General features: G+C 46.2%; 1 protein-coding gene across 1 annotated transcript in view; it reads left to right on the forward strand.

Moving 5' to 3' along the window:
- TTC33 (tetratricopeptide repeat domain 33) overlaps positions 1–25,353 on the forward strand; it is a 164,777-nt gene that overhangs the window by 121,189 nt on the left and 18,235 nt on the right. The window contains exon 4 of the mRNA XM_066602390.1: positions 11,423–11,554. Within this exon, the coding sequence (XP_066458487.1) occupies positions 11,423–11,554 (132 nt within the window). The remainder of the gene's footprint in view (positions 1–11,422; positions 11,555–25,353) is intronic.

Raw genomic sequence — 25,353 nt, forward strand, 5'->3', positions numbered from 1 at the left:
CAGCAGCTCCGGTATAAACAGCACTGTCCCTCATCTAACTCACACCGCATCTGAGGCGAGCCGCGGGAGGGGCCGACTTTTATATTAGGCGAACACCTGATCTCGCCAGCCACTCACAGCAGGGGGGTGGTATAGGGCTTAAACGTTGCAGGGGGAAGTTGTAATGCCTTCCCTGTCTTTCAATTGGCCAGAAAAGCGCGCTAACGTCTCAGGGAAGGAAGTGAAAGTAACCAGAACACCGCATGGTGTTCGTCACGAATAACGAACATCCCGAACACCCTAATATTCGCACGAATATCAAGCTCGGACGAACGCGTTCGCTCATCTCTAGTAACGACCCAGACAACAAAAATACTTATCGCACGTGGTGAACGCCGTAAAAATAATTAAAAAAACTTATGCTAGAATTGCTGTTTTCTGTTTTTGTTTGCCTTCCAAATAACACAATAAAAAGCAATCCTAAAGTGACCTGTACCTCAAGATGGTACCGATAAAAAAATACAACTCTAAAGCAAAATACAAGACCTCACAGAAAGGGAAAAAAACAATGCTATCGATCTTACCCTGTTTACCAAAAAATAAGACACTGTCTTATATTAATTTTTGCCCTAAAAGAGGCACAGTGTCTTATTTTCAGGGGGCAGGGGCCTATACTCACCTGGTCCGTGGCGTCCTGATGGTCCCTGGCGGCGCTGCCGCAACCTGCAGTTTCCTCCCTGTCTGCCATTTCAGCTTCTGGTGACGTGGCATTGAATACCCCTCCTCCAGCAAAGCGAGCGCTGTCATTGGCTTATCGAGCGCCAGCACAATCACAGCCACTCAGTGAGTGACATCCATGGGCACGTTGCTTTTTACAGATTGTTCAAAAGCAACGCTAGAAAATAAGTTGTCCCTTCTTCCATTTTTTTTTTTTTTTTGCCCTCAAGAAAAACAGATGACACACGGAAGTAATAAAAATGGATTTAGGGCTGATATTGGTGCCGATCCGCTGTGAATGGAGCCTAAAAACAAATCTATAAACCCATAAGGCCTCGTTCGCATCTGACAAGTGGATTTTGGGGCAGATTTTGACACAGATTTGCGCTGCGGAGCTTCAGTGCGGATCTCACCTCTTCATATCCGGGTACGGTCTGTGTCAATATCTGCACCAAAATCTGGCTAATACATGCACATTTGGATTTTGGCGCATATTTTAGGAAGCGAGGCGTCACCAATTCACCTACCCTGTCTTATATACGGGTAATGAGTATCATTGTTGTATGTCTGCAGATCTCGCAGCAATGGCGGCACCAAGTACAAAGCCATAAACTGGTAATGTGTATTCTGTTATTCGGTGTGTAGCCGCCCTTGAGGTGGCACGGTTCATTGTGCGGCCACCCGCAGGAGCATTGGACCCGCTGAGCCACCAATGGCCGTTGTCAGCTAATGTGATCTGATTTATTATATTGCTCCTCTGGAGACGATGGCAGATACTATTTGTTGTGTTATTGCCGGAGATGACCGCTCTCGTACAGATCTCATAATCCAACGCGAAGATTGGTTTTTACGTAGCCGTTACCGTCTCGACTTTATTGCCTCCTTGTTCCAAATCACTTTTCCTTAAAGGGGTTGTCCCGAGGCAGCAAGTGGGTCTATACACTTCTGCATGGCCATAATAATGCACTTTGTAATGTACATTGTGCATTAATTATGAGCCATGCAGAAGTTATAAAAAGTTTTATACTTACCTGCTCCGTTGCTGGCGTCCTCGTCTCCATGGTGCCGACTAATTTTCGCCCTCCGATGGCCAAATTAGCCGCGCTTGCGCAGTCCGGGTCTTCTCCTGTTCTCTATGGGGCTCCGTGTAGCTCCGCCCCGTCACGTGCCGATTCCAGCCAATCAGGAGGCTGGAATCGGCAATGGACCGCACAGAAGCCCTGCGGTCCATGAAGACAGAGGATCCCGGCGGCCATCTTCAGCAGGTAAGTATGAAGACGCCGGACCGCCGGGATTCAGGTAAGCGCTGTGCGGGTGGTATTTTTAACCCCTGCATCGGGGTTGTCTCGCGCCGAACGGGGGGGGGGGGGGTTTAAAAAAAAAAAAAACCCGTTTCGGCGCGGGACAACCCCTTTAATTCAGTTATTTTTCTTTGTCTTAGTGTTCTCAGCCTATGGAGTCGGCCATATTATTTTATGCCGCTCTGTGTTATGTCATTGATCACCCGTGGCCCTTAATTCACCAGGCGTTGTGTACCAAGGGGCCTCTGTCATCGGGGTGTTGGACTTCTCTTACAGTAGAATGGGGAGGAAGTGGTCACTTTACTACATTCTTCTAGAGAGGTTTAATCTGAATGCTAGGACCTCCACCAATCACAAGAATGGGGTCTCGAGTGTCTGCCCCCGAGTCAATCATACATGCTGCTGCCCCATTCATCTCTACGTAACACTCGAACTTTGCAGAATACATTGCTCACCTGTTTCCAAAACGGGGTTCCCCAATACCCATCCTGCCAGCAGAGGCTGACCATGCATTCAGGAAGTCAGTGAATGGAGCGGTGGGGCGCACAGCTGAGCAAGGGTGCTGCCAAGAATTTACTACTATATAAGTGGTGTAGATATTTAGTTTTTCTTTTTGAAAACTTCCCTGGGGTGGCCATATTGGACACACATTTACTGTCTGTATAGACTTTGCGACAGGATGTACACTTTATTGCATTTACAATGATTGGGAGTCAATTGACTGAGAAATATCATAGTTAATTGCAGTGTCCTGGAAGTGATAGAGTACAGTCCCTCGTCCAGAGACCAGAGAATGACAGAGGACCTGTATACAGAGATATACTATCTGTGTGCTGCTATCTTACCTTTCAGCAGTACAATAGAGCTGTCAGTAACCCCCCCTAAACACACACACTCTCTAATGATTGTGAAATGACACTGTTCATGTGTTCCAGCCTATACAGCAAAGCTAACAAGTGATCTGCAGAAAACAGAAAGTCTCAGCCTATTGTGTGCTCTAGTGGCCAGTGTGAGAACTGCAGTATTGTTGCAGGGTGGAGGTGCGACAACAGGTTCAGGATGGCACATCAGGTGGCAGACAGAGATGGAGGCCAGAATTTTTTTCATAGACAGAAACTTTAATGAACTGAAACCAGATATTTTACGTATAATAACTGTAATCGGAAGTCACACTTACAATAGGCCGCCATCTTGGTCCGGCATTGAAACGCCGCATACTTTAGTTTCAGAGGTACACGGCACACTGTAACACCCCGGCCTCAAGGCACCCTGGGGGCCGTCGTCACATTATACAGACCCTAGCTCTCATCTATACATAGTTTCAGATCTCTGTCTATTCGCGGACTCCCTGCACCATGGGTGCATACTAGTCATCAAAAAAGCGGTCCATCACTTCATCTACTGTAACTTGCCTTTGTACATGCCCATTGTTAACCCCTGCATGTCCAGTACACCTCTTTAGCCCTCGCATAACAAGTGCATAATCAGTAACATATTAACCTTTTGAGTCAAGTGCCTCTAGTGTTCACACACTCAGACATTCGAGACCGGTCTCACGTCTGGCATCTTTTCCTTTAGTTTGGCTTGGCTCTATGTAGCTGTCCTCTTCTGGGACCGAGTCCCATGCAGGAAGGGAGTCTCCCTCTCTTTCCATGCGGTCTGTGTCTTTTGTTCTGCCCCGGTCTATGGGCCCTTTCGGTGCTCATCTTCCGGCCTCAGTCTTCTGTGCTCTTTCCATGGCTTTCCCTTTTCATGGGGCCCAGGCCGCTCTCCATCCTCCGCAGCAGCTGCCACATCTGCTTGCTGTCTGTTGTTGGCCCTCTCACAATGTAGTCCTGGGCACCGCCACTGCTGTTCTCCCTCCCTGCTGCATCTCTTTGTGACGCAGTTCTAAATTCGCTTTTTATGCCCCCTTGATGGCTGCCTAAATTGTAAGTGGGCAGGACCTAGGTGAGGCCTGGGACCCATTATACATTGTCCGTTTCAGAGGGGCTGATCTTCTGGCTGGTGACACGCTATTCGTATCGCCGCCCACATCATTACCGGTGGCGGAATTCCCCTTCTTCAGCCTCCGAGCAGCTTCAGTAACATGGCAGTCGCAGTTCCAGCCATTCCCCCCACTGCAGGGCCGCTCACACAGGTGCCTCCATGCGCCTTCTGCAACTAGCCCCAGCGAGGCTCTGGCCAGCGGAGGGGAACAAATGACACTTGTCCGCACTCGTCAATTTCTGTTTCCCCACTCCCCTTTCGGGCCAGGTACCAGACTGGAGGCGGCGGGGCTTAATACATAGTGCTCCTGGCTGCATTATATGGCGGCAGAGCTGCTGCCATGTGTAAGAGAGGGTGCCGGGCACCCCCATTACAGTGTTCCAGCTTTTATGTGGATAGTAACAAAATCTCTATAAAATATACAACGTTTGTAATAAAAAACTGATAAAATAATCTGTCGTGTTCCGATGATACATTTTTTCAGTGGTTTTGAAAGCGTGATGCTTGACTTTTGAAATGCAGCAGGGCGTGACAGGGTGTAGCTCTGCGTGGGGACCTGGCGATCCCAATGAACAGATAAGTTAGAAGATAAATAACAGATTTATTGTGGCATAGGAGTGTAAAAAGATCATCATAAGGTTATAAAAGTGTAGAAGATACTGAGGTTGTCCGGAGGAGCCGATGACAGACAGAAAGATAAGACGTGGAACGCTACCACTCAAGATGCCAGTAGTACAAGAGCGATCACACAGCGATGCCAGCTGACATGAGCTCCTGAATGGTGGAAGACTCCCTGACATTTATAGTGTGTTTACAGAAAAGCTAAGCACGTGTGTCAGCTGTAAGATTTTCTCCAATCAAATCCTCTTCTAACATCTACATAGTCTTATTCTAAGGATTGTTGGCATATTGACTGAAACTTAATATAATTCAACGTACCACACTCTGAAGGGAAAGAGTCACGAAATCCAGCATGTAACGGGTGCTGCATACAGAGACTTGTCTCTGTATAGTGTATAACGTTACTATAGCTTTATCTAGGCCTCCAGCAGTACTTTAGAGCTGTAAGTAACTCCAACGTGCTCTTATGATAATGAGATGACTCTGTGTATTATGCCCCATTCTGTACAGCAAAGCTGACAAGTGAGCTACAGAAGACAAGAAGTGATGGAGTACAATCCTCTCCTCCAAAGAGCAGGGAGTGACCGTACAGCTGCATACAGAACCTGATCTGTGTACATAGTGTATAGCTACTATCCATCTTTATTTAGGCCTCCACAGTACAAGACAGCTGCCAGTACATGTCTGTAGTGATAATCAGATAACACTGCTTACATGTCTCAGTCTATACAGCAAAGCTGACAAGTGAATGACCGTAAATGTCAGCTTTTTGTGCTTGCTCTATTGTGAAAATTGGGAGTACAAGATATATTTCTATGGCTAATTAGTAGTAGTTAATAATTAGTAATAGTTAAGATGGCAATCCAAAATTGGATTGATAAGTGGTCTTCTAGGTGGGTAATCATCTTAGGAAGGATGGCCATTATCGTTGGACTCCATTAGGAGCCTCCATCCAACATGCTGCACTATTTCGCATAAAATAATGGAAACCATGATGGATCTCGTTGGGCGCTGTTCATGTCCATTGTGTGATGGATCCGTTCCCAGCTTGCATTTTGTTTTTCTGTTCCCATGACGGAATAGAAAAACAGAATTCCCAATGCAGATGTAAATAAAGACAGAGGTGGTCCTCTCCAACGGGTGGTCTTTTGGAGAGGTCTCACTCTACGGCTCTTGTAGAACCACCGGAATTTTCCAAACATTATAATGTGACATTTGAACCCTTTGTCTTATTTCAGCCGCGTTCTTCCATTGATGTTTCATCTCACTTATTTTATGTTCTTTATTTAATTGCAACCTTATAAAAAAAATCACGTTCAGAGGAGTCAAGCAAACCGCGGGTCTTGGTGTGTGTGATGTGACGAGCGCAGACCGGACTCTGCCAGGGAAACGTTATGTAACATGGAGACAAAAAGGACTCGTGTGGGAGAAAAACCGTAAAACGGATCATTTCCACATGATTTTAGCTGATTCCTGGCCCGTTTGGGAAAGCAGAGATAATGACGCCTCAACCACTAAAACATTTAATTGTCTATTTGGACCTAATAAAATTATGAAATTCATAGCAGAGGAAAATCTAAAAATACTGAATTATGAACATAAATGCAAGATCTGAAAGCAAGATCAGTCCGGCAAAAGCTGAGAGCCTTCCAGTGCTTTAATTTAACAACCACAATAAAAGCAGATTATGGATCCAAAAACAAAATGTGCAGCTTGGCACTTACGCGTTTCCAACTGAATAATCCATATTTTTATGTAAAACAATGGCTTTCTGTTGTCTGTTCTTTATGCACGACCAAATCACTGGACCAATCTGCGCCAAATTTGCCACATAGGTAAATCAGACGCTTCAGAATGTTTTAGGTCAGGTTTTAGCTCTCTAGGACTTTCTTTTCGCATTATATATGCAAAAAATCAGAAACACCACAGAACTTCATTAATAGTATCCAAATTTATGAAGGTATGAGCCCCAGAACACCCCCAAATGGTGTATACTGTCTGTTGTGTATACCTGTAACCTTATCTCCATTGTAACATCTTTTTCTGTATATATTTGTACATATCAATATTTGCCCTGCTAGTCTTTTTTTCTAGAATAAATTTGCAATTTATTAGTCAAACCTTGCCCTTTTTAAAACAAACCATAACTCCAAAAATTGTGTTCGTAATTTATAATCTGGGTTCCAGGTTACCTTTAAAAGCTGGTGGTGGCAGTGAGTGTGTTTGTGGGTATAGCAGAGAGCTGGAAGCGTTAGACCAGATCAGCGGGTGATTTGAGCTTTAGTTCTACATGTGTGCAGAAGGCTTGGAAAGCTGGGTACAAATCCACCTGTATTCTAACAACTCTGCGCTTGCAATTCTAATAGAGTGATCAATAGAGGCTCTGCCCTGACAATTGGCAGCGGCGAAAGCACTCCGATTAGTCGATCCAACAAATCAGAGGCGGGATTGGTCGAGGTCCTCCCTCTCTCTCCCTGACAGGGACATTTACTATTCTTCACTTTGCGAATGAATAATTTTGGCTCCCAGGAACGATGCAGCAAATGCGATCAATGCTCAATTTTTTAAAGAGATGCCAGGACAACCTTTCATATGCACTTCTGTTGAGACCAGTAATCAATGTTGAGGTTAGAGGTTAGTGTACAATACCCTGTTGTGTTTTTTGTATTCCTTGGAACCGACTGTAATACCGACACACCAATGAGAAGTGAAAGCTGGAGCTCCGATAACACTGTTGAGAAATTTAGATGCACTGTGACTTTGCAGTGTGACCCAACTCTTTGTCAAACAATGTACTCCTCATGTGATTGGGGCTACAATACTGGCCGGCCGTTCTCTATTCCTCTCGTCCCTCTAATCCAGGATGACCGGCACTCGCCATTGTACTTCAAGAGACTACAGTTACCTGTCCGAGTTTCTGTAGTGATGACAATTGACAAGATGCAAGGCCATTCCCGGAAAATTACTGGTGTCAGCTTGGAACAGCCATCCTTCTCGTAAATCGTTCACTTTATTGGATATGTTGGCTTCGTATCAGTAGCAAACAAGGTTTTTAAACGCCCACAGAAACAACAAAGTTACATAAAATAGACCCGTGCAAAGTCGGGGAATCCTGTTAGCATGTGATATATCTGTTGTATTTCCATTGGGAAAAAGATGAAGTCGCCGCTTGATTTGGATACTGCAATGCGGTAAAAAAGAAGCAACTATGCAAATAGTCCCAATTTAAATATCTCCACCCATTTTGTGTCTACAGCTTCTATACAGACCTATGTGTCTCCATGGTAACAGACTACAAACAAGCTTTATATGGTTGCAGTAATATACCTTTCTATCTCTAGGAGCTGTAGACACAAAATGATCATCAAGACAATTTGAAAAGTTGTTACTTTTTTTAGATATTGGCGCAATAAAGAAAAGGTTGCAAACAAAGATGTTAGTGATGAGCGATTAGTAGAATAATCAGTTTTTGATATCATTGGCCCAATTTTTCAAAAATAATGGGGAATTCTAATGACCTGAACCGATTGGATAACGGGAGTAAAAATAGGTTTATTCATTTGCCCTCTTTCTTCTTACTTGTCTTCTTCTGGCTTTCGCCAACCAATCATCAAGAGGTTTTGCACTGTTGCCTTGCAGCGTTGGGGTCTTTTGTTCAAATCCAACCATTGACAACATCTGCATAGAGTTTGTATGTTCTCCATATTTTTGTATGACTTTCCTCTGGGGGCTCCAATTTTCTCCCACATTTAATAATATGAGATGCCTTTACACGGGACAACTATTGTCACCTGATTGAGTGAATGTAGGCAACGGTTGTTTCATGTAAGTATGAGAATGCGTTCAATAGTCGCTGCATTTCACCTCACCTAAAATTAGTCGCTGGCTGATTAATTATCGTCTGGTATGAGCAGGTAATCGTCTTCCAACAAGTGGTCAACCACTTTGCAGAAGGGGTGTGCTTGTCCAGCGTGCGCCTCCCACCAAACCCTGATTGGCTCCCAACTTTTTTTGGTAACATTTTGCCTTCACACTTAACGCTCATTGGATCCCGAAAACACATAAATGTGTGTTGGTGACCCTCAATAGCTGATGCTGGTCTACAAAACAACGCTCCCTGCTCCAACAGCTACAATCACCCAGTAACCTTATATCTGAGCCCACAGTCAGGATTTCCCCTGCTTAAAGATTTCAGCACCAAATAATCCTAAAATATTATAGTTTGATGCAAGGCCGTCCGCAAAATATCTCCCAGTCCCGAGCTGCGATCTCCGGACGCAGATGGCGCGGCGCAGTATTACTTTTCTACACTACCGTGACTTTAAACAATGGAGATTTATTAACATTTGAGTGCGGTACGAGCGGCGCACAACCTGCTGCTGGCTGAAAATGAAAAAAGAAATGCACTTCATGTCTCTGTCCCCCGGCCATCAGCTCTTACTGGTCATCTAATGAAATTATTGGGCGCCTATTGATTTTAGTGGCCTTCCAGATCTCGCTGCAATTCTGGTGTTCCTGTCTATGTGAAGAGGACCATCATAATAACCGCGCCCTATAATTTATCACCTCTGCATGCTCACATAGGGTATATTATACAATATATTATGGATTGGCTTGTGTCGGGTCCCCGGAGTAGGGCAGGAGGACATGCGATATGTGCAACCTATGCAGCTGCCCTACGTAGGGTAGGAAGCCGCCTGTAAAGCAGTTCTCAGCTTCCTACTGTCCTTTAGTTGTTATGTTTGGCCATTAGCTAATGAATTTTATAGCTTACAATACTTTTTGTAATTAGAGAGGTATTAGAGATGCTCTATGCTGAGCGAAGAAAGAGCAAGGGACCCATACACTGTTCTTGCACAAGGGCCCTTCTCTGTCTATGCTGTCTTTGTCCTAGACTCCAGACTAATACATTGTAGTAAATTAGCAGAAAGATTTGTGCAGCTGTTGATGTGTTTAGCTCACAGAGCATTGTCTACACTGGATATAATTGTATCCACTTCTTAGCTGAGAGCAGGACTAGCTATGTACAATGTATCAGTCTGGAGTCCGGGCTGTTTAGCTCACAGAGCATTGTCTACACTGGATACAATTGTATCCCATTCTCAGCTGTGAGCAAGACTATGTACAATGTATCAGTCTGGAGTCTGGGCTGTTTAGCTCACAGAGCATTGTCTACACTGGATACAATTGTATTCACTTCTCAGCTAAGAGCAGGACTAGCTATGTACAATGTATCAGTCTGGAGTCCGGGCTGTTTAGCTCACAGAGCATTGTCTACACTGGATACAATTGTATCCACTTCTCAGCTGAGAGCAGGACTAGCTATGTACAATGTATTAGTCTGGAGTCCAGGCTGTTTCGCTCACAGAGCATTGTCTACACTGCATACAATTGTATCCACTTCTCAGCTGAGAGCAGGACTAGCTATGTACAATGTATTAGTCTGGAGTCCAGGCTGTTTAGCTCACAGAGCATTGTCTACACTGGATACAATTGTATTCACTTCTCAGCTGAGAGCAGGACTAGCTGTGTACAATGTATCAGTCTGGAGTCCGGGCTGTTTAGCTCACAGAGCATTGTCTACACTGGATATAACTGTATCCACCTCTCAGTTAAGAGCAGGACTAGTTATGTACAATGTATCAGTCTGGAGTCCGGGCTGTTTAGCTCACAGAGCATTGCCTGCACTGGGTACAATTATATTGACTTCAGTTGAGACCAGGACTAGTTTTGTACAGAGTTACCGCATCTGAAAGTAAGCAACAGTGTTCTCATTCACTAAGAGCAACCATGGATCTTGAAAATGGTGAGAGAGCTTTTTTCTTTTATATAAAAGGCACACGGGCAGCACGCTGACCCATTACAGTCAATGCAATGCAACAGGACTGATGATCCGTGTTAAATAATCGTAGCCTGTCCTATTCTGCTCCAATTTCTTGGACATCAGTCACCCATTCATTTCAATGGATGTGCAAAGAAAATGGGAGCTTACCAATGGCATCCGTGTGCGCTCCGTTTTTCATAGATCATTACTAAGCAGTGTTCAAAAAATTGATGCCTCCTTCAGTTTTTTTGGCTTGCAAGAAAAGAATGGCTGTCATAGGGATGACACACAAAAGTAAAAAAGAGACACACAATGCATACAGATACAATGCCAATATACACATGGATTACAATCAGTTCCTGTTACTGCAGAGAGGCGATGGAGCAGAAAGGGAACTGATCTCTAAATACCATTTCTTTCTGGCGGGTCACTGGTGTTGTTGTCTGACCTACACAAACCTCAACACTTCTCCCTTACAGCTCCACCATCACTCTTCACCCTCCAAGCAGTAAATCACTTGTTGGTAAACTCCATAAACTGTCCTTCTGCAATCTGTGCCGTAAGCAGAGGGTTTACAATGGGCGGAGGGCGCGTCCGGCACACGTCACTCATGTAATGTTTTGTTCTTGGGAAATCCCTGGTGATCAATAATGGCTTCACAGTTGTGCCAACCGTAAAGCCACGTTAATATATGATCTAGTTTTGAGCGTCTGACTTTTCTGCATCAGCACAGAAATACAAATAAATGCATAGACTGAAATTCAGGAGTTTCCGCAGTACATGACTGCCACTAGGGGGAGCTAGCTGAATACGGACAAATGACAAATACAACCCCTATCAAACTCAAGGAGCCTGTAAAAAAATCTGTCTACAGATTGCTCCCCCTGGAGGTCACCTTACGCTGGATAAACTTATGCATCCAACATATCTAGTCTCTGTATGTGCAAACAACATGTAAACCTTTAACATTCTGTTTATTTTTCCTTTTCAGTCTCTTCTGTGTCTTCAGGAAATCTTCCCAGCAGTACAAGCTGCAGAGAAAGCCGTCAGCAGGGACCCAAAGTTTGTTGAGGCTTGGCAGACTTTGGGACGGGCACAACTGGGACTAGGAGAAATAGCAATGGTGAGTTGGTACACGTTGTCGAAATACAGTTATGTCACCTGAATTCACTACTACAGTAGCTTGTGTTTACTGCAATACTTGTGTTATGGCAGCGGCCCATGGCTGGCAGTCCTTCTCAACGCCTTCTATCCGTCATGGTCAGTGGCATCTTCGGTCCCATGTATGTGGCATATGCTGCACTCTCCTCACTGCTGACAGGATCTCCCTTAGGGTGTGTGCTGAACCTTCCCGTCCCCAACCAATCTTAATGATTCTCCATTTATTTAAGGCATCCTGCCCCACTGGAGGGTCTTCAGCAATAGATTCAGTTCTTTGAAGGTGCTATTGATTCTTGATTGACTCCTGTTTTTTTTCTGTACCTTTATACCTAGCTTTTCTAACTTCTCCTGCCCTGACCTCAGCTTGATCTTTGACTATGATTTGCCATCTGCCTTGACTCCGTGCTTTTCTCTCTGTTTTCGCATAAACTCAGTCTGTCCTGACCTCAACCTGTGATATCAACTGTGAATCTGCCTATCCCTCCATAACTGCGCAGTGAAAGGTTATACGTGAATCACTGGAGGCATGTATAAGTCATTATACACTGAATGGCCACTTTATTAGAGACCCCCATCTAGAAGCTCTTTGGGCTCCTTTGACCTTTAAAACTGCAGTTATTTGTCGTGGTGTAGCTTCCATTAGGTGATGAAATTGTTGTGCAGGAATCTCGGCCCCTGTGGACAGGAGGCTTCTTGTAGTTGCCGTAGATTAGATGGAGGTGCTGACATGTTCTGATCAGCTGACAGGAAGGGGTCAGCGATTCATGCTGCTTGCACCAAATTCTGACCTCCCATCAGCACGGAGCAACAGAAATCTGGATCCATCTGACCAGGGGATGGTTTTCCGCTGCTCAGGAACTGGTCATCTGCTGTTATAGCCCATCTGTCATAAGGAACGTCAAGTTGTGCGTTCAGACATGTTAGTTGGAGCTCCAGTGTTGTATTAAGCAGCTCCTAACTGTGCAGGTCCTGTTGGTCACAACGATTCCTGACATCCTCCTCTGACCCCTTCCAGTGATGAGTTGTTTCCATCCACAGAAGATCCCCTTTCGGGGGGTTCCGGTAGGGTCCACGTCCCAGAGGTTGGCATTATTTGCTCCATTACCCTTGCCCTGGCCCGGTCTGCACCCCCATGACCTGGACAGGTAGATGTCTTCTAAGCATGCTCCACATAATGCTCCAAGAGTTTGTTCAGTGTTATAAACCTGTAATAGCTGATAATAAAATGAACGTCACAGCTTCCTCCTCGCTGACAGATGATGATTTAGTAGATGTAGTGAATGCCGTAGCCGGCTGGAAACCAACGAGCCTGGCGGTAGTAGGAGAAATGCTTGTGGTCGCCTCCATTACGGAGAAATCCTGATGTTCATTCACGTCTGGAGCTGAGTCTTACAATACATTCACCACAATGAGAATATGCAGCTGTAGAACAAAGTGTGGCCATGTTTCCGGACCTTTAATGGCTCGTAGAGGGGCTCGTCAGAACCTAATGTATACTTAATGCCAACCGCGACTTCTGCCAGCCTGAATATTGCACATTAGCTTTCTCTGAGCTGAGAAATTACCTTCACGGCCTTTGTAGATTTACCAAATTATAAAACATTTATGGGAAAAACCATGTCTGTACTGAGTCGGAGGTAAAAGCAGGGGCTTAACCCTTCCGTACTTAAAGAAGTGGCGCCATGATGGGTGCTGTATGTATGGAGCAAATAATGCAGCTGCATCAGAACCTCTTGAGTAGAGATGAGCAAACTTTACAAAAGTTCAGTTTGGCTGGGTTGCATCAGAAAGTTTGTATTGGTGGTGTCCTCCTGAGGCGCGGTGGCTCAGTGGTTGGCACTCTTGCCTTCCAGCAAACTAGGTGCAGATCTGACCAAGGACAACATCTGCGTGGACTTTTAAAAACTTCTGTTAAAAAATTGGCTACAAGGAGCATCTCACACCAAGGAGGACCTGTTATATCTGTGCATTACACAGACTGCCTGTTGTAAAAACTGTGTAATACTTCGTTCCTCCTGCGGGGGCACTGCAGAAAAACTGAATATTTGCTTCCAGGAATCCCCAAGATTAACGCTGATCACTAATCATCGGAGCACCCTTCTAACAAAAAGGGAATTCCAAAGCGAATAACCCCTTTAAATAATTACTCCGCTCTCTTATGATCTTCCATCATTTCAGTCCCCATAAAAAGTTAAAGAGCTTTGTTAATATTTAATATTCACTTCTCTTGTTTCCATTTTTAATCACATGACGTTTTATTAGCTTTTGAAACAAAAAGTAAAGTCAAAACTTTCCCAGACTCCTCTAAGCAGAGAGCAGGGCAAGATAGGAGGGTGGAGCAAAACCGCGGTCGATACTGGTGTCCCCCGCTTTTGATGAGGTCAGCCAACTTTGTGTGAAGGTGTCAAGGGTTAAATGCTACATATCGCCTACTGCTAGTTATTCAGTGTAATCATCACTCTTCTATGAAGTGGCAGAATTAACTACCATATGCCTCCTCGGTCTCTGTCTGTTACCGCCATACCATACACGGCACCATGACCTGCTTCACATACACAGCACCAGGACCTGCTTCACATGCACGGCACCATGACCTGCTTCACATGCACGATACCATGACCTGCTTCACATGCACGGCACCATGACCTGCTTCACATGCACGGCACCATGACCTGCTTCACATGCACGGCACCACGACCTGCTTCACATGCACGGCACCATGACCTGCTTCACATACGCTGCACCACGACCTGCTTCACATGCACTGCACCACGACCTGCTTCACATACACTGCACCACGACCTGCTTCACATACACGGCACCACGACCTGCTTCACATGCACGGCACCACGACCTGCTTCACATACACGGCACCATGACCTGCTTCACATGCACGGCACCATGACCTGCTTCACATGCACGGCACCATGACCTGCTTCACATGCACGGCACCATGACCTGCTTCACATGCACGGCACCATGACCTGCTTCACATGCACGGCACCATGACCTGCTTCACATGCACGGCACCATGACCTGCTTCACATGCACGGCACCATGACCTGCTTCACATGCACGGCACCATGACCTGCTTCACATGCACGGCACCATGACCTGCTTCACATGCACGGCACCATGACCTGCTTCACATGCACGGCACCATGACCTGCTTCACATGCACGGCACCACGACCTGCTTCACATACACTGCACCATGACGTGCTTCACATGCACGGCACCATGACCTGCTTCACATGCACGGCACCATGACCTGCTTCACATGCACGGCACCATGACCTGCTTCACATGCACGGCACCATGACCTGCTTCACATGCACGGCACCATGACCTGCTTCACATGCACGGCACCATGACCTGCTTCACATACACAGCACCATGACCTGCTTCACATACACAGCACCATGACCTGCTTCACATACACAGCACCATGACTTGCTTCACATGCACGGCACCATGACCTGCTTCACATGCACGGCACCATGACGTGCTTCACATGCACGGCACCATGACCTGCTTCACATGCACGGCACCATGACCTGCTTCACATGCACGGCACCATGACCTGCTTCACATACACGGCACGTGGCTGCGTGTGGTTTGCTCTGAATCTGTAGTTTCGGCTTCCTCTTGCATTTGTCGTCAAATGTCAATGTGGTCACTTAAGGGAAAGCGGAGAGGAAGCGGAGCGGGGTAATTCCCCCTGATAGCCGAGTCGCATGTTTCACTTTTAATCAGCCGCCAGTTGGTGTAGATGCCAGGTGTACTAATATATGGAGATGATATGTTACATGCAGGTCCAAAGGAAATAACAGAGAGTGTGATGAGCCGACACTTGGGGAGTTCCATGTAGAACAATATGTCATATACTTATATGCTCTTATTGGAAATGACCAGGACAGCTATTGGGGAATGTTCTGCTCTCGTCTCTGTTCTGTCAGCCTATACATTGTGTCCGCGGTGCAGCAGAATATCTGTATACTGTTCCATGAGTGGCCCCTTTATTAGACCCCGGCCCTCTCAAGATAGGTGTTTCCCTGTATGCAAATTCTCCATTAGATGGGGGAATCCAGCGATCTGAGTGATTTCCAACGAGGCCGGGTCATCGGTGCTAGACTAGCCGGGCCGGGATGTCACTGCCAACTGTGTGGTGTTTTCTCATGTAACGGTGTGGGGAGTATACAGAGAATGGGGTGATGTGACGGAGGAAAACATCCAGCGAAAGGGGATCCTGTGGATGGGAGCAACTCATCACTGAAAGGGGTCAGAGGAGGGTGTCAGGAATCGCTTTGATAAACAGGCACTGCACAGTCAAGAACAGTTTAATGGAACATTGGTGCTCCAACTAACGTGTCCACATCCATAACTTGCTATTCCTTAGCATGGATGGGATATAACATCAGGCGACCAGTTCCAGCGCCATTGTGTCTAAGAATAACAGAAAGGCGACCCCAGGGGGCAAAAGAGCGCAAAAATTGTATCACTGAGCAGCAGAAAAACATCTTCTGGTCAGATGAATCCAGATTTCTGTTGCCTTGTGCTGATGGGGGGTCAGAATTTGGCGCAAGCAGCATGAATCGATGACCCCTTCCTGTCAGACTGGTGGAGGTGCAGTAATGGCTTGGGGAAGGTTGTCTTGACACACCCCAGGTCCTCTGACACCTGCAAATGGATGCCATAAGGAATAGCTGCAGCTCTAAAGGCCAAAGGAGGCCAAACACGCTTCTAGATGGGGGTCTCTAATAAACTAGCCCATCAATATATATATTTATATGGCAGTACCATACTCTACAGCTACGGCTCTGTTCACATTCGCTTTGGCGACTGCGTCAATATTCTTCCTCTCAAAACAATCAACGCCCTAAGTACACCCAATGCGCCCCGTTGTAAGTCAGTGCCATCTGTTGAGCGGTGGTCGTATCTGTTGCATGAGGCATCCAGCAGAGCGCTGTACCCTCTGGTCTAAACGGGATTCACAATGCAAAGGTCAACCAAGCCTAACCCCGACATCCCAACCCATCGTCACATGGAGGTCCAGGCCTGGGAGGAGCCTTGCTGTCACGTGATAGCTGACGGCTGACCTATCAATACGTAAGGGTAATTAACTTACTACTGACACATTTCCAAGTGTGGGAAAAAAATGTGTCACGGAGGAAGCAACCATGAGCATCTGCAATGTAGAACCCATACTGCAGCCGACCAAACCGCGAGCTCGTAGAGCACTCTGCTGGGGGATTTAGCATTCTCCCCTTCTGCTTCCTATTGACTTTCTTATTTTAAGGTGAGTGTCCCTTTAAGCACTTTCGTTATTCGCTCCTCCATTCTTGCGCCATTACTGCCATGTGAGTTCATTTACCGCAGGCTTAGGTTTGCTTTCCTTGTGCTAAACTTTAATAGACCGAGCTCCACCTTGCTTTTATAGCTGGTGGTAAAGAGCATTCCTCCGATCCCGACAGCTGCTCCACAATGTCCATACAATTAAGTTATTGATTAACTCCGCTTTAGGTTCATGCAGTGCATCCACCGTGCTCCAGGATGGCTCATACCCTGTGTGCAAACAGTGCAGAACATGTGCCGGGCGTCTCAGGTGTCTCCGTATGCTTCTATTTGTTGACTGAGAGTTATGGAGATCCCTGACCTGATTTGGAAATACCCTCCACCCGGTAAAATGTCATTACTGTGTAGATGACTAATAATGGTCAACTTTATATACCTAGTCTGCTCTTACAGGCGTAACTCCCAGGAACCAAGGTAAAATGTGTACCAGGACCTCCACCCACCATATGTCATTGATAACCTTGGACCTTTGGCCCACTCAGGCACCCTCAGCACCATATATGCCCTGACCTACTGGTAACTCTATTGCTAAAAGCATACCTCCCAACTTTCAAAGAGTGAAAAGAGGTGCAATCCTTGAAATATGGTGATTTTTCTTTACATTAGCCACGCCTCTAACCCCACCCAATCCAGCCCAGGGTTCTTTGTGCCCCCACAAAATAACAGTACCCCTTAGTTCCCAACATACTTTTTTAGAGTCTCCTTTGAATAGCACACAATAGTGATGCCCACACACAATATGGATGCAGCCTTAGTACCCCGCGCACAGGAAGGATGTCTGTCTCCTTAGCTCCCCCCCCCCTTTGAATATTGATGCACCTTTTCATGCCCCCCCTCCTCTACCCCCCTCCCACACACAATAATACCTATGATGTCAACAACCAGATTGGCAGAACCAAAGAGAACTGAATGGATCCCACCCATTATCAGGACATGTGGAAGACTTCCCAAGACATTGGGAAGACCTCTGAAATCCGGGACAGTCCCACTGGAACCTGACCGTTGGGGAGTATGCTAATAATTCGAGAAATTTAAAGGTGACCAGATCATGTGGACCCATCCGATTTAGTATGGAGTCCACTAGTTTCAGTGCAAGGGGCATATCTGTTTATGGCATGTCAATGGGATATTCTATAAATGTTTGATAGGTGGGACTTACTGCTAGAACCCATTGAGCAGGGTAATAGTGGCCCCATGTCTCCTCTTTCTCCTGCAAGCCTAAGACAAAAATTAGAAAACAGGATTGACAGTGTGTCCAACAGTATCGATTGAAGTCTATAGGTGACAGAAATAGCCAAGACTAGACCTTGAGCCAAGCGCCAATTGTGTCATTGTCAAATGCCAGTAGTATGGGTCTCTCCAGAAGTGCAACTTAAGCTCCTGGGCCCTGCACAATCAGTTACAGGGTCCCATCTGCCATTCATGTCTTATTATGTCACAGAGGGGCCCTTGAGACACCTCAGACATCAGGACATCACATGACTACTAATGGTACATGCTCCATAACCATTAATGCTGTGCACTGCCTGGCACTAAGTGCTCAGCACCAAGTCTAATGTCAGCTGCTTATTAGGTCCATATGGGTGGTCTACCTTGGGTCATCCAGTCACTCTTTTCATAGTGTATGTTGGCTTTGGATTTGTAGTAAGTTGACTTCTCCTATATAGGCCAAGGCTCATGTCATGTAATTTAATAATATGCCTCCAAGCTAGACAAGTTTACCCTCTGTTGGGTTGCACGACTAAATGTGACAGTTGCATCTCTTACCGTACGCAGCACTGATTGACAACGGGTACAGCTCAAAATGTCATGGCTCGGTAGCCTCCTCACTTGACCAGCTCACGCCTTACACAAATCTGTGGAATCTTTTTGGAATATCAGCCTAAATACAAATGATACAAGCTGAAATACAGATGGCTACGTCTGAAGAACACACTCAGCCCACGCAGTGCCCATCCTACCACGAGCACCCAATGTCCATGAGAACTAATGACCCCTACCATGGAGAAACGCTCCAGTGCTGTGCCTGTTCTTCGGAGATAAGTGTCTCTATTAATTATTCAGTATGTATGTGTAGAGTAATGACTCGGTGAGGGGAGAAGGCTACAACGGAGATAATAAATCCTTCATTAATACATACTGCAACCTCAGAGTTGTCTGATCATACTTTCATATCCTCTCATAAAGACAGAACCGGCGACTATTAAACTCGGATCCTAACTCTTTTACATTACAGAATTACAGAAGGTGTAAGATAGATGTTGGCCAATTCTTCTCTGCCATAAATACGTCTGTAAGGAAGTGAATCCCCCCCCCCCCCAAGGGAACGTAACTATTGCTGGTCAAGTGTGTAATAAAACAGTTTTATTGCGCAGCTTGTACGTGTTATACACACTTTATAATTATCTGTAAGGCGTGATGGAATCCTAGAATATGGGAAGATGTGAGCTGTCTACTCGAGCAAGGGGGAACATCAAGATGGCAGGACAGCTTGGGGATGCAGTTGATGTATTGTGGGGTAGTAGAGAGTGACAGTGTCAGCACCGACTCATGTCATCATGACTACAGAATATGCACTTTGTCATTTTGCACTGTTCCCTTCTTCTCTTCTCTGCTTTAACATCTCCTTTGGTTTATGGACTTATTGGCCGACAGGAAAGTGTTTCTCCTAGCTAGCCAATCAGCCACAATGGGAGTGTGTTTTTGATCCTGCCCCTACATGGGCACCGGTTATTCTCCTGTGTGCATGCGGTGTAGATCTCTGTGTGTTTGTCTGGATCCAGTCTTATCCATGTCTGGTCTATATCCTGTCTGTTGCCTCCATCCAGTGGTCTACTGCAGTGAAGATCAGGTGGTGATACTGTTTGTATTCGGTTTATTCACCTTTGCCCATTGTGTTTAAGACAAACAGAAAGACGAGACTCGGGGGTAAAAGAGCACAAAAATTGTATCACTGAGCAGCGGAAAAACATCTCCTGATCAGATGGATCCAGATTTCTTTTGCCCCGTGCTGATAGTCAGAATTTGGCGCAAGCAGCATGAATCGCTGACCCCTTTCTGTCAGCTGGTCAGAACATGTCAGCACCTCCATCTAATCTGCTGCAGCTACAATAAGCTTCTTGTCGCAGGGGCCGATATTCGCGCTCAACAATTTCATCACCTAATGGAAGCTACACCACGACGAAAAGCTGAAGATTAATGGAGATCCAACGTGCTACTAGATGGGGGTTTCAATAAAGTGGCCTTTAGTGTATATTAGGATATTGCTGTTTCTTGGAATACTTCCATTAGCTCAATAGAGAGATTAGCAGGCGTTTGGGGTCATGTTCCTTTTGTAGTGAAGGTTGTATCCGCTCGTAGCTAGAACAAGTCAATTCATAAAAGCACTTTAGAAAATTTAAAATGATACAGTTGTGTATTGTGAATGCCAGGAGGGTAGTCAGTACGGGCCGAGTCTGCGCTGTGCGTGAAGGTTAATGCAGCGCGGTTGTAGTTTATGACACCCGTTTCAGATTCTTGGCTGCCAGTGCCGGAGAAGAGTTCACACGCCAACAAGTTACCCAACGGCAGATGTCCTCCACCTCCGAACAGTAAGCAGTGACCTAATAAGTAATGCGAGTGATACCTGTGAAGTTATGGAGCACAGAAGGTCACCATTATCATTCTACCACCTGGATACATTGCTTATTCTTTTGACACTCTGGTCAAATATTATTGGCACCCTTCTTGAGTTGAAGCAAGAACGGATTGTTTTACATCTAGAACATCCATACAAACGTACAACTGAAGATCAATAGCTCTACTCCATTAAATCCGGAGCACAGTCATTGAAATATTGACCCTTAAGGACAAGATTTCCTTAGATAAGAAGAACACTGAAGAGGCCAGACTCTTAACATCGACTTATCTGATGACCATAACCCGGTTAAGACGGAATACAAGAGCTACAGTAGTGCATATAACACTAATCTACTACAACCACCCACCAAGTATGATCTCTGGTCCACGTGATCCTCATAAAGCTACTCTTCTCGCCTGTTACAGCTGGCATCATTGGCATGCCACTTGCATGTTGGCATTAAATATTCCTTATTACACTGTATGATCATTGCATCAGGAGCAGCCCGTACACAATGTAGTTACGTATGGGCTGCGGGTATATCTGTGATCATACAGCACAATGGGCTCTATGTTGTGGATATCAGCTGTAAAATAGAACCTGCTGCGTTCTGTTTTCTGTGAGCGGTTTCCATAATTACGACCCGCTTTTATGAGCAGAATTGTGTGATCCAAAGCATTTGATTGATCCGCGTATTACCACGAATCAAACGCATGCAGAATCCACAATTTCTATCCGGTCGTGGGAGACCGGCTTACGGTAGATCGCTACTTTTTTATCATGTGACCGAGGACCGCTGAACGAGGCCACCGGTCACTGCTCCAGGTTCTCGGCGACCTTTGGTAGCCAAGAGCAAGGAAATTTTACATTTCCCGAGCTTCCCGGCTGCTGTGCATGTGTACGGCATTATGCTGATGGGCGCATGCGCAGAAGCCGGGGAAGGTCCGTGGAGGAGGATAAAGTCGGGGTTCAAATACGGAGGCCTCCGTTGAGAAGTTTCATCTCCTCTCACCGATCGCATTGGTGAGGGGAGATGAAACAAACTCTTTTTTGAATTTTTACGTAATTGCCATTATCCATTGGATAATGGCGATCACGTGACCAGGAACTGTGCCCCCCACCGTGACATCTCCAGGCTTTTAGCTTTTTAACCTTCTTTCTTTTTACACTTTTTAACTTGACATGATCACCATTATCTGATGGATAACAGTGATCATGTGATGGAACCGCATACACCGGTCCCCGGTGACATCTCCCTGCACTCGGCTATCTCTGACAGTCGGGTGCAGGGGGATTTTAAATTTTCCGGGCTCTACGGCCTTCTACGCATGCGTGCCACATCAGCGCATGCGCCAAAGTCCGCACCATGTCCAGATTGCCACGGGACATCACAGAGGACGGGGGTGAGTATTTTCAGCTGCCCTCATGGATCCACAGGAAAGATTTCAATGGACCTCAGACACGTGGCAGAAAGTCCTTTATTCCTCCAAACAATTAAAACAACAACCTTTCGACTCAATAGAGTCGAAACGTTGTTGTTTTTATCGTTTGGAGTAATAAAGGATTTTTAACTGCACCACAGTTGCTGCCATCTCTATCTTCCACATTACAACTACGATTGGGGTCTGCATTGTATCGGGACCCATTCAGGTGGCTATGCAAACACCTGTCCAGCTGAATGAAGCTTGGTAATGTGCTGTTGACAATCTCTTCACTTCGCCTTACGTGGCAGAAAGTCGTCTAGAGTGATGAGTCCCATTTCCTGCTGTACCATAGGGATGGCTGGGTCCGCATCTGGCGTAAACAGCATGAAACCGTATCCCATGGAGTTCTAGAGGCCGGTAGTGGTGGTGGTATCATGGTCTGTGGAGCATTTTCCTGGCATGGCCTAAGATCATTGGTCATAACAGCAAAATCCTTAAATGGTGAACACTACAGGGACCTGTTAGCTGACCATCTGCACCCATATTTTCAGGAAGTCTTTCTCGACCACATTGCCATCTTTCAACAAAACAACGCTCCATGCCATCAAGCCTGATTACTTGGGAGTGGTTGGAAGAACATGACAATTAATTCTACACATTGTTTAGGACCTAAACTCAATAGCTACCACAATCAACTCAACCCCTATAGCTACACCACTGGGTCTATAAGGGGGAAGGAGGGAGGGTTCATTTACTTGTGCAGCTCAAGCCAAAGACTAGTAATTATGGAGGTCCAAGAGAAGTTACAAAAGCACACAGAAACTAACAATTAAGAGATACACTTTTTGTAAAAATAAAGACATCCACCCCCTACAAGGAATTGTCATTTTGCTGTAAAACCCGTTCTGCAGTTCCATCTCAGGCAGATCTGTAAATGATGAGAGTTGTGGTGATTAGATGGACGGTCTTGTCACCTGAGGCCCTAAATTGGTCCCCCCCTTGGCCTATAAGAGGCTCTCGGAGGCTCCTTGTGTGTAGTGACCTCTTCTTCTGCTTATGTAGAGCTTGTTGACCACTAGACGCCTCTACGACATAGAGAAGAGATTTCACCCGTTACCAGAGTCTGAGAGGGGCGCATTATTGGGATGTGAGAAGCTGGATGGTCGTATCGATGAATTGTCCCCCCAACGGTTGTTCTGACAAGACTATTAGGAGGTGTTGGGACCAGTGGATGTGTGAAGGCACTCAAGTTGACCGGGCTCAGGACCCCCAACAGACCACCAGTAGAGAGGAGCATCTGATCATCTGACAAGCATGAGCAGTTCTAACTGCTTCGTTGTCTACCAGCCAGAGACAAGGGGCGCCATCATTACACCCCTGGGTCTGTCTGAGGCATTTCCAGACACTTTGCTGAAGGACATTTGGTCTCACGAAACCCATTGCATGTTCTGCCTTTGACACCCACCCATCACCTTTATTTTCAGTAATGTCATGAACAACAAAACTGGATGCTATGGAGTGGAATCGGGTTGTCTTCAACGACTAATCCAGTTTTAGTTTGAGCGCTGACAACGGCCATGTTCATGCCCAGAGACCTCGGGGTGAGCGGCTCAATCCTGCTTTTGCTGTGGAGCAGCACACTGCTGGTGTGGTGGCCTGGGTGGACATTGCATACTATGGTCGGTCACCCCTAGTAGTGGTACGAGGGACAACGACAGCTTAGCGATATGTTCAGGACGTCCTGCAGCCACATGTATTCCTCTCATGGGGGCTTCCAAGAGCCTTCCAGCAAGAGAGTGCTCGTCCGCACACACAACGGGGTCAAAGGAAGCCCCCACAACACTGTCACACTTCCATGGCTGCCTGGTCACCAGATTTTTCACTAATAGAACATGTATGGGACCATCTGGGATGCCAACTTCCACAGCTTACGAGTTTGCACAATCTAAAGGCTCAGTTTCAGCAAATGTGCACTAATATGTTGCAAGATACCATACGGAATCTGTATGCCTCGATTCCCGTATCACATTTTGTATCCAAGCTAGAGGCAGTAAACAGGGTATTAGAGCCTCCATGCCCGCCTGGATCACATCTTGTATCCAAGCTAGAGGCAGTAAAGCAGGGTACTAGAGCCTCCATGCCCGCCCGGATCACATCTTGTATCCTAGCTAGAGGTGGTACAACAGGGTACTAGAGCCTCCATGCCTGCCCGTATTAAATCTTGTATCCATGCTATAGGCGGTACAACAGGATACTAGAGCCTCCATGTCCGCCCGTATCACATCTTGTATCTAAGCTAGAGGCAGTACAGCACTGTACTAGAGCCTCCGTGCCCGCCCATAACACATCTTGTATTCAAGCTAGAGGTGGTACAACAGGGTACTAGAGCTTCCATGCCATCCATATCATACTTGTATCCAAGCTAGAGGCAGTACAACAGGGTACTAGAGCCTCCATGCCCGCTCAGATCACATCTTGTATCCAAGCTAGATGCAGTACAACAGGGTACTAAAGCCTCCATGTCCCCCATATCACATCTTGTATCTAAGCTAGAGGCAGTACAGCACTGTACTAGAGCCTCCATGCCCGCCTGTATCACATCTTGTTTCCAAACTAGAGGTGGTACAACAAGGTACTAGAGCCTCCATGCCCACCTGTGTCACATCTTGTATCCAAGCTAGAGGTAGTACAACAGGGTACTAGAGCCTCCATACCCCGGTATCACATATTGTTTCCAAGCTAGAGGTGGTACAACAGGGTACTAGAGCCTTCATGCCCACCTGTATCACATCTTGTTTCCAAGCTAGAGGTGGTACAACAGGGTACTAGAGCCTCCATGCCGACCCGTATCACATCTTGTATCTAAGCTAGAGGTAGTACAACAGGGTACTAGAGCCTCCATACCCCAATATCACATATTGTTTCCAAGCTAGAGGCGGTACAACAGGGTAGTAGGGCCTCTATGCCCCCCGTATCACATCATGTATACAAGCTAGAGGCAGTACAACAGGGTACTAGAGCCTCCATGCCCACCCGTATCACTTCTTGTACCCAAGCTAGAGGCGGTACGACAGGGTACTAGAGCCTCCATGCCCCCCGTATCACATCATGTATACAAGCTAGAGGCGGTACAACAGGGTACTAGAGCCTCCATGCCCACCCGTATCACATCTTGTATCCAAGCTAGAGGCAGTACAACAGGGTACTAGAGCCTCCATGCCCACCCGTATCACATCTTGTATCCAAGCTAGAGGCAGTACAACAGGGTACTAGAGCCTCCATGCCCACCCGTATCACATCTTGTATACAAGCTAGAGGCGGTACAACAGGGTGCTAGAGCCTCCATGCCCACCCGTATCACATC

The sequence above is a fragment of the Eleutherodactylus coqui genome, chromosome 5, assembly GCF_035609145.1.
Source record: "Eleutherodactylus coqui strain aEleCoq1 chromosome 5, aEleCoq1.hap1, whole genome shotgun sequence".
Taxonomy (NCBI): domain Eukaryota; kingdom Metazoa; phylum Chordata; class Amphibia; order Anura; family Eleutherodactylidae; genus Eleutherodactylus; species Eleutherodactylus coqui.